The sequence below is a fragment of the Empidonax traillii genome, unplaced genomic scaffold (genome assembly GCF_003031625.1).
Source record: "Empidonax traillii isolate 1590-97213 ecotype Southwest subspecies unplaced genomic scaffold, ASM303162v1 scaffold999:size350973, whole genome shotgun sequence".
Lineage (NCBI taxonomy): Eukaryota > Metazoa > Chordata > Aves > Passeriformes > Tyrannidae > Empidonax > Empidonax traillii.
In genome coordinates, this window is record NW_020956192.1 from 122,124 (window position 1) to 132,166 (window position 10,043).

The 10,043-nt window shown below is 47.6% G+C and overlaps 1 protein-coding gene across 2 annotated transcripts in view; it reads right to left on the reverse strand.

Moving 5' to 3' along the window:
• The window catches only part of RORA (RAR related orphan receptor A), a 64,704-nt gene that overhangs the window by 16,029 nt on the left and 38,632 nt on the right, over window positions 1-10,043 (reverse strand). For both annotated transcript variants that reach the window (XM_027903904.1, XM_027903903.1), the window contains exon 2: window positions 4,292-4,377. In XM_027903904.1, the coding sequence (XP_027759705.1) occupies window positions 4,292-4,377 (86 nt within the window). The remainder of the gene's footprint in view (window positions 1-4,291; window positions 4,378-10,043) is intronic.

The window sequence follows — 10,043 nt, forward strand, 5'->3', positions numbered from 1 at the left end:
TGTTTAATTACAAGAAAACAGCTGACAGCTGCCTTGCTGCATCCTAATGGCACAGGGTTTGGAATGACTGTGTGTGAGCCTGTGACAACAAAGGCTTATTCATAATCCCATGATTTATGGCTAATACTTAAAGACTTCCACGTATCATTAAGTTTTGCAATATTCTGAGCAATTAACAATTAGTTGGGGGGGAGTCATTCTTTTACTGTTTTCCAAAGCAAACCACCGCAGATTTTCTTCAAAGGAACATCAGAAAAATGCACTGTAATACGACAGACAGGCTAGCATTCAAATGGGATTTTTAACCCTTTACAAAAGTGAGCAAATATTTTACTTGTAAAGGGAGGAGGGCACTGTGACAATATTGTCTACTAAACTATGTTAATAGAATACTTGATAATAAAGCTATAGTGCCCCTGAAAACAGAGCAAAAATGTTCAGGTTTACACAGGTAATAAAGACAGGAGTGAGCTCGTGTTTATCAACAAACAAAGGTAAGGCAGTAAGGGCAGGGACAGCACACCAGGTCTTGTTTCCTGCAGTAATGAACCCAGATGTTCTTTGCAGTTACAGTGGACAAGGTCATCCTTGGTCTTAAAAGACACAAGTGATGAAAGCCAGCACTGCTGAACCTGTGAGAGCAGGAGAAGTGCCCAGCAGTGCCCTGGGGTGGCTCTGCCAGACCAGCTGGGCAGAGTCAGGTAAAGGGAGCGATCCCACAAGGCACTCGTGGGGCAGCTGGGCATGAACCAACCCTGCTGACTGCACCGGCAAGGAACTGCATCTGGGAATCAAGGTAAATTACACAGGTCATTAACAAACTTCATTTCAAACTGAATTCCTTGCTATGCCCCTTGAAACATTCGGGTGTTTTCTGACAGCCTGGAACTGGATCCCACTTTCAGCTCTGAGTAAAGAGCAGGGATGTGGGTACCCAGCACGGTCCCTCCCACAGACACAGGTTGGGAAGGGGTTCCACAGCTCCTGGCTGAGGAGGGGCTCCATGCAGATGGCAGCTTTTCCAGTAGTGCTCCCACAACAGTATTCCCACTCTCACACAGCACAACAGACTTCTACTGCTGAGTTGTGGCACAGTCTTTGTCATTCCTCATCCATGCTCCTGAGTGAAATCCTTATGTGATTCATCTCATCTTCCTTTTCCCCCAGTTATATGTTGCATAGTGGATATCAGCAATGGTCAGAAAAAAAAGAACCCTCTCTTTTAAAATGTATTTTCTCTCTAATAAGCCACAGGAGCCCTCCTAGATGAAGTGTAAAACACAGTCTGGCTAAAAATTTAATATTTCACTTGTGGGGAGGAGAGGTGTTAAATTTTATCTTTTTAAAGGCATATTCAAATTCAGCTAAATAGGCTGATGGGTTGGGAGCACTCAATGGTGCTTGTGCAAAACACTGCCACTAACTTCATAAAAACTGTCAGCAACATCACAGCAGGGGAGGAAACGAAAACTTCTCGAAAAACACTAATGGGTTTCATCACAAATCTTCAGTTCTAGTCATGTGAAATGCAATATAACAAAAAACAAAACGGTCAGGAAATTTTCAACTCTGAAATGCAAGGGCTGCCGACCTGCAGAAGAGCTACAGGAACAGCAACAGTCCATTTGCCCTGAGCTGGTCTGTGATTCCACACAGGATACACATTAGAACTGCAAAGTATTTCTTTGAAACTAAAACTTCCCTTCAGGTTTTAAATAAGTTGTATTTCTGGTGGTTATTAGTATTTGCACAGTAACATTTCAGTTAATGTTAGTACTGAGTAACATCAAAGTTCACACCAAACTGGAGGGACAGTCAGCAGGAGCTGAGAATGCCCCGCTTTGCTGCTGCTGTCGGTGCCTGCAGGTCCCTCCCTCCCGGCTGGTTGCAGAGGGCAGCAGCACATCTGCTCCTGCTGCCGGCTCAGGCCCTGCTCCTGCCCCCGATCCACAGGATGGCAGGACCCTGAGTGCCCTGGGACTGCTGGCTCCAGTCAGAGCACAGCACTGGGAGCTGGGTCTTCCCAGCAAGCCCTCGTTGCCAGGGAAGGTTTAGCAGACCGTGAGCAGCAATGCAAGCATGCTCCAACCTGCAGCATCACAGCCACAGAAAAGCTGGGAAAAAACCATTCCAATACACACCTGGCTCCTCTGGCACAGGCCAAGCTATGCCAACCTTTTCACCAGCCAAAATAGTTCTGCTGGGTGAGACTTTGTTGACATTGCTGTGAAAGCGTAGCACAAACAGAATCCATTTGCCACAGCGGGGCATTTCAATGCCCTTTGGGTCACGATCATTTCAACTCTCTTGCTGTGACTTGTGCCCACCAGCACTGCCCTGTCTGTCACCACCTGCAGGTCACCTGGGGTCTGGCACTAAGAGTGAGCTGTGAGTTATTTCTCTCCTGAAAGGAAACGAACTCAGTTAACTAAGTTGATATTCGTTGGCTTTTAAATTCTGCCTGAATTTGTATGCCTGTAAAACTTTATCGTGCTCTTCCAAGAGAGGGACAAAATGCCAAACTCATCCACAGGGCCACTGTTTTCCTTAGCACAGTGTGCCCTGAGGTTCAAACGTGTTCCAGTGTGCTCAGCACACCTGCCTGCTTGCCTTGCCCTCTGCCCTTCCCACCAGCTGACCGTGCCAGTGGATCCTCAGCCCTGCAGTTTATACAGCCAAGGAAGAGCCTTTGTCCTGACACGTAAGGAGCTGCTCACACATTCCTCACTATCAGACAGACATCTGGAGTTCTGACTGCTGGGGGTGCACAAAGGGCCTTTCTCCTGCATTTACTCCTGGAAAAGCAGCCACTCCGAGAGAGGAACGCTCCATGGGCAGCCCTGGCTCACCTGCAGTGCCCAGGGGAGTGTGAGCACAGGGGCTGCTCCCCTCCTGCCCCACAGCAACCACCACGAGCACCACCCCAGCCTGTGTCTGTGTGCCAGGATGTCTGCCAGGATCTCCAGGCAGCCTCTCACTTATCCAGGTCCCACACCATCGAAGGACTGAAGAGGTCTCAGACCTTGGACATAACTGGAACTCCTCTGACAAGACAGTCCCACAGCAGAACTCTCCCTGCAAGCATCTGCCACTTCCCTCAGCTGATATTTGATAAAGGCTGCTCAGCCACATAAACCTGCAAAAACTCACCACTTTGTCATCAATACATTTTTAGTGCATTTCTGGCATTTTCCATAGCAACACCAGTCAGAAAGGGCAGAAGGTGCTCTTCCCATATCATTCCAAGGTTCTTAAATTTATTCTTTTTCCTTCCTTCTTACCAATACTTCCACGAGGCTCAGACAATGTGTTACTGAAAACATAAAAACCTTTGGAAAACCACAGAAGAAATCTTCACAATGTGAATGCAGGGAAGAGGGGGTTGTGGTATCAACCACGTCAGGAGAGCAGACTAAAAACTGCCACAAATTCCTCACACCTGAAGTGTAGATTAACAGGAGAGAACCTACCAGCAGGGGACTGCAACATGCACCCGCACCAGGAGGGCAGCACGCTGGAGCCTGGCTGTGCACACTGTGTCACCCCGAGCCAGGGCTGCCGTCCTGCACTGCTATCAGAAGGACTGATCAGCTGCACTCCACTCTCACCTGGCACTGTGCAGTTTAACTCCTGCTTGTGACAGACACGCTGAACACAACAGAAATGCTCCTGGTGTAATCCTTGTTCACTACAGCTACCAAGGGTCCAGGACAACATCCAGAGCCCAAACCTCCCACAGCAGTGCTTGCACTGCAGGAACAGGCACTGCTTCCAGCAGGACCTGAGCGTGCTGGACACCAAACACCATCTCCTGGGTGAGAGAATGGATGGGTAACTGCAGCTGAGCACAAACCAAAACGAGGGGCACAGAGCTCCCACCTGTTCCAGCACAGCTTCACAGCACTTTACACAGCAAAACCAGAGAGGGAGAGGCAAGAAAGCCCAACTCCCCCTGGGCTGAACCCACTGAGCTGGCTCCTGCTGCTCTGCCTGAAGCAGATCATCCTCCTGTACCTGTTCTGCTGACTCAGAGAAAGGCAGTTTACAGCACACACAGCACAACTCTGGGAGCCTGAGGATTGTCCTGAAATCTGTGGCAGTGCAGGTGTGTGTGTCACAGAAATGTACTATTTAAAATCAGTGCCTCAGAATCCCCAACAGTTTTATGTTCTTTGAAATGGAATCCACTGATCCTACTTAGGCCCAATGCTTGCTCTTTAAAGAAGGAAGGAAAATAATCACTATCGAAGGGCTAAGTGCTGTTTTCAGACTTAATATTTTAGAAGCTTACCTTGCAGCCTTCACATGTAATGACACCATAATGGATTCCTGATGATTTGTCTCCACAGATCTTGCATGGAATAATTTCAATTTGAGCTGCAACAGAAGCACGCAACCAGTTAATTACATTTTCTTTTAAACACCTTATAAAAGCATTCCCTGATCAGCATTTGTACAGTGAAAACTAATAACCTGCTAAACATTATACTGCATTAACTATTCATTGCTGAACTGCAAGGATCCCCTAGAGCTTTGGACTAAATTATGGCTGCTCGTTATATAATAGCTTTTGGGTTATTAAAATGGGTCATTTGAGAAGGTGTTTAAGAACCCACAAGAAGGCTGGAATCAGCATTTCAAAGCCAAAAAGAGTAGGAGAGTTCACATTTTGGCCAAAGAGCTAAGATGACACTAGAAAGGTCTCTTCCAGCCGTATTCTTGTGAGATCATAGCAGGCAGTTTTAAAGTCTGCCCTGCCTGGAATCAAATGCACCACTTTTCCCAGAGGGGCCACCCAGCTCCCACAGCCACTCCTCAGGGGAGGAATGAGGTGAAGAGCAACTGCATTTTGCATGAAAAATCCCTAACTCTTGAATCTGATCAGAAAGGGAACCATCAGCACGTATTTGTGAGTTATCTACCACAGAACACAGAGCACTCGAGTCCATTCACTGCAGAAAATGCTGCACAGCTGTAAAGTCTGAAAGCCTCCTTTCAGTGCTGGGATTCATACACAGAGTCACACCTACTGGACTCAGTTGAGTGTGTGACTATCTCTAAATCAAGCACCTTCTCATCTGAGTGTGGAGGTGTAAGAGGGCACTCCTGCATGCCCAGAACAGCCCCTCTTTTGGGGCCCTGGCTGCAGCATTTCACTGGCAAGTCTGTTTGGACAGGGCCGTGTGAAGGCACTGCTTCACCCTATCAAACAGCACATTTACATGTGCCTAGATGTGCTCACAAACACCCCCCACCAGGAGGGAACTGGAGCCCCCAGGAAAGCCCCCAGGAAAGCCCCCTGTGCTGCAGGGGTGTGGGGATGAAGCTCAGCAGGGCCCTGACCCGTCAGTGCGAGCAGGACAAACACCTCGTGCTGTGCCCGTGGCTGTGACACGTTAGCCAATGCTGTTCACCTCCTTGAGGAACTGCAATCCATTCACCAGCTGCCTGTCTGGTGAACAGAGCTCCTATTTCATCCAGGTCAGCTATCCAGGCTGTGACAACACGTAAAATCCCATCTAATGCTACTGTCTTACAGTGCAGCAGCTTAACTGCAGTTGTACTCCACACTGCTCTCAAAAATTCATGTCTGCTCCTAAAAACACTGCACTTTACATGCCATTAAATCCCTCACTGGCTGGTTCTTATTAAATAAGAATCATCCTGTAGTGCTCCTGTGTGCTCCAGTCCACCGCACTCAGGATCTGGCCCAAAGCATGAGATAATTATAAAGCAGAAGAGCACAAGACTTGTACCAGAGCACTGACTGTGCTGAAATACTCCTTCAAAACTTCTCCAGGTGACACCATGTGCAAGGATGGGGGCAGCTGAGTAGCACCCAAACGGGACTGATTTGCTCCCAGGAACCCAAGAGCAGGTGAAACGGAATGGTGTGCTGGGGAAAGCAGAGCCCAACAGCCATGGACTACACTCACTTCACTGCAGCTTGAGGGTATTTTCTTTCATACAGCAGGACACCACTTGCACCTGCTTCCACTGCAAGGACCTTTGTATTCCTGACCTTTAATCCCCCCCCATCCCTGCAGTGACAAAACCACAGGCTGAATCAAAAGGTCTGCTCAGGACACTTAAGGAAGGAAACACTTCTTCCCTCAGAATGGTTTTGATTTCACTTTGCTCTCAGCAAACACATTAAACACAACGGAGCAGGAAGTGAACTAATAAAAGGGGAAAATAATGTGTATGCTGGTTCATTAATGTGTTACATAAATTATTACTGCAGCATCACGTGTTTAGGAACAAAGCTGGGAGCACAAGGGGCAGCACAGCCCCCCTCACATCCACAAACTGAGGCACAGGCTGGAATCCACTGGAACTCTGAATCTGTACCATGTGCAGCTCAAACTCAGAGAGCAATCCTGTGGGCAAATTCCAGAATAGCTCCACCAAATCCCAGCGGTGCCTTTCCAACCCAGGATTATTTCTGTGCCTGCTGCAGTGAATCAGCAGCCTTGTGCAGCTCCTTGGACAGGGCACTCACAAGGCTTATCTCCACAGCAATGTGTTTTTTACATTTCACATTTCTATACATAATTACTGCCTTATTTTGAAGAGGTATGATATAATTGGATCTGGTTTATCTACCATCTCCAGCACGTTAGTTAAATCACCCATGAAGCCTGTGCATGCAATCCCTGTTTCTTAAGCAACAGGACATTTGCAGAGGGTTTCTGAAGGAATGCACCATGCCTTCAAAGTGATGGCCTAAAGCTAGGTTAGTAATAGTCTAAAGGTGCCATAATTAGTCCCCAATGCATTTTCCAGGATGCTTTACTGGCAGAAGAGAATCCCCGCAGAGGCACAGGCTCCAGCTGTGCCAGCATTCGCCCACCGTGGTTTGTACGAGCGATGGCACCAAACCAGGTGCGGTTTTAAAATTCCAGATTTCCCCAAACTGACACCTTCAAGGTACTTCCCTTCAATTAGGCAGAGGGCATTTAAAGCCCCGAGTCCTGTGTCACTGCCAGACACACAGGCCAGCGGATGATGTCAGCAGCAGCAGTCACTGGCACTGCCACAGCCAGTTGTGGGCCAGATGAATGCAGAGAGATCAGATCAATTCCTGCTCCACGTGGGGCCTCTGCAAATGCACTCACGGAGATGGAACCCCTGGCACGTTCATACACTTTCCATGCAGCATGAAAGGACTTAAGATACTTTCAACTCACTAAATGCAAATTGCCTGTGCCAAGATTATGCATTTTTTCTTACAAGGGTGAAAATATTTTCCCCACTTTTAACTTTGACATGCAAATATGTACTTGCTAAAACCTTGTTCTTATGCAAACAAGGCAGGTGGGAAATATTTTTACATGTCAAGAATATGTTCCGACTTGGTTTCTCACATTCCCAGAGTTACTTAAAGCTTCCTACTGTGCTCAAATTAATTGTACCTGTTCTGTGCTTACATTTATTTATATAGTATATTTTTCAAGATTACATAAAATACTCTAATTCATGCTTTAGACTAGAATTAGCCTAAATTACAGTTTACAATTTCTGTCTCCTGGGGTGGTGCTCAGGCTGATTCTGGTTCATGCATGAGCAAATTATTTCTTAAATACGAACTGCAGAAAAAAATAAACTCTTGTGGTTGCTTAGAAACCGCCACAGATACCCAGGTGACAGATGTAGTTTGTACTCCCAGATTAAAGGCCTAAGACTCTTTCACACCCCGAAATAACAGTGCTCCAGAACACTCCCAAGGCTGTCCTGTGCCAAAGGCAGCAGTGAGGAGGAACAGAAGCCCAAACAAACCAGCAGGAGCAACAACTGCGAGCTCAGGCTCCGAGCCCCACTGCAGGCATGGAACAAGAGGAACAGCTCCTGAGAGGAAGGGGCCAGTCAAGGGCTGGGGGCAGCAATCCCGACAGACTGATGGCAGACCAGCTCATCTCCACAGGAAAGAGTCTCTGACACCCACTACCACCTCTCAGCTCATGGGCCTTCTCTTGGAGCTATCCTATCACCAGGCTTGCCTTCTGTAATGTCAGATGATCTTCCTTTGACAGCAGGATAAAGGAGTGTGGACTCTTATCTGCTCAAAATCAGACAGAAGAGGAGCTTGAGCCCAAGTATTGCAGGGAGAAGACCCCGGTGTGTTGCCCCTGAACCTTTGCTCTTGTCCGTGCAGTGTGCACATGGCAGCAGTCTGCAGCTGCTCTGGTGTGCTCAGAACACACTGCCAGGGAACGTGCCTACCACACACCACACAGCACTACATGACATCTCCTGGCCCCTGAAACAGAAGAATGGGCCTTACTGCCTCCTGCTCCAGGGGAGGCTGTTCCCCACACCTGGAGCAGTTTCCCTGCATCTGCCTGCCTTTTTGGAGTCCCTCCCCTTTAGTTCATTCCTGCCCCATGAAATGCTGCTGTATTCCTTGTCCAGTCTGAGCAGCAGAGAAGGAAGAAAATCCCATTCTGTGTTTGTAAGGGAATGCTCTGCACGAGCTCACCATCTTGAATTCCTTCCTTTCTAACTTGTTGGGCAGACTCAGCTCAGGGCTGTGCAGCCAAGTACAGCACAGGGCATCCTTCTCCCCACTTCTGTCACTTAAACACACTGAGCCTCAGCACAGCAAAGGGCATCACCAGCCCACCCCAAAGAACACACTTTTCAGAAGAAAAAATTATTTTCCAAACCCAGAAGTTTCCCCCCCTCCATTAATGTGTCTGAATGAATGTTTGTTCCTAGTGAATTCATTGTCTTGGGGTAGAAAAGGGATTTTTCTGTTCCTCCTCCTGCTTTCACACTGTTATTTTAAAACTGTACATGCACACAAATAACATTTTTTTCCCAATTCACAACAGGTATGAAAGCTCAGATTTGGTATCCTGGGAAGGGCTCTTCAGTGGAAGCAAATACTGGTTCCCATTCCTGCCTTTTAGGTGAGATTCACCTCGCTGACCTGAGCTGTTTTAGAGTTGGGTGACTGACTGAAGTTAATTGTCTTGTCTGCTTCTATAGTGCTGAGGAAGGGAGAAGGAAAGAAAGAGAAAAGGAAAGGAAGGGAGAAAGAGAAAGCAAGAAGGAAAAAGGGCATGATTCATTTTATTCAAGACAAGCAAAATGAGCCCCTGAGTGGAGATGCCTCCTCTTCACTCAACAGTGAAGGAATGTAATGATACCTTAATTACAAGCCTAACTTCTAGAAGGTGAAAGTCAGGTGAATCCGACTGCCTCTACTTCTGAATTTAAAAATTAGCATTTACTGGCAAGGCAAACCTGTGTGGGAAGTGCTCCCTCCCCCTGGTACAAGGGGTCCCAACCGCCTGTGTGCTCTGGCACCGCTGAGGAGTTCCCTGGCACAGCTCCCAGGGCAGAGCAATTCCAGACACACACCTTCCCTTTCCACTCAGCAAAGATGGACTTAACACATCCTGGTGAGTCTGCCACACTGGTCTGTATTCCTTAAAACCCCTGTGGGCACTGCAGGTCCTTCTGGGCTCCACTTTTGGGGGAAGCATGCTAAGCCAAGCACAAGTGCTGGCTGAGCTGAGGGCTCTCCTGCAGGCTGGAGGTGGGGTACACACAACAGCCAGAGCGGCAGCTGCCACCTCCTGCATCTGGGGGCATTGCTCAAGGAGTCACCCCCTTCCCTGAGTGCAGCAAAGGCTTCAGGTCCTTCCCTGCACGTGGCTCACCTGTCCCCACCTCACTGTTCTGCTGCTCATCCAGAAGGGCTCAGACACAAACATGATACTCAGACAAATTGGGCCAACCTGCTCCTAAAGGGCTGCAGTTGGTGCCAGACATCCCTGCTAGTGCTGTTTGTGAGTATATTGATTAAATTAGCAGGCATGCATATTCAGTGACACAGTCATACATATTCATTGACTCAAACAAGGGTACTGCATGTAATGTGGTATTTAAAGCAACATGATATCTGATCACAAACTGAATTAACAAGGAATGATTTTACTATATAATATTCTAATCTTCCTGCATTTTCAGCTTCATTACCTAAATAATTTGCTCTGTCATGTACCCTCAGTAATTTGAGCTGGCTGCAAACCCCC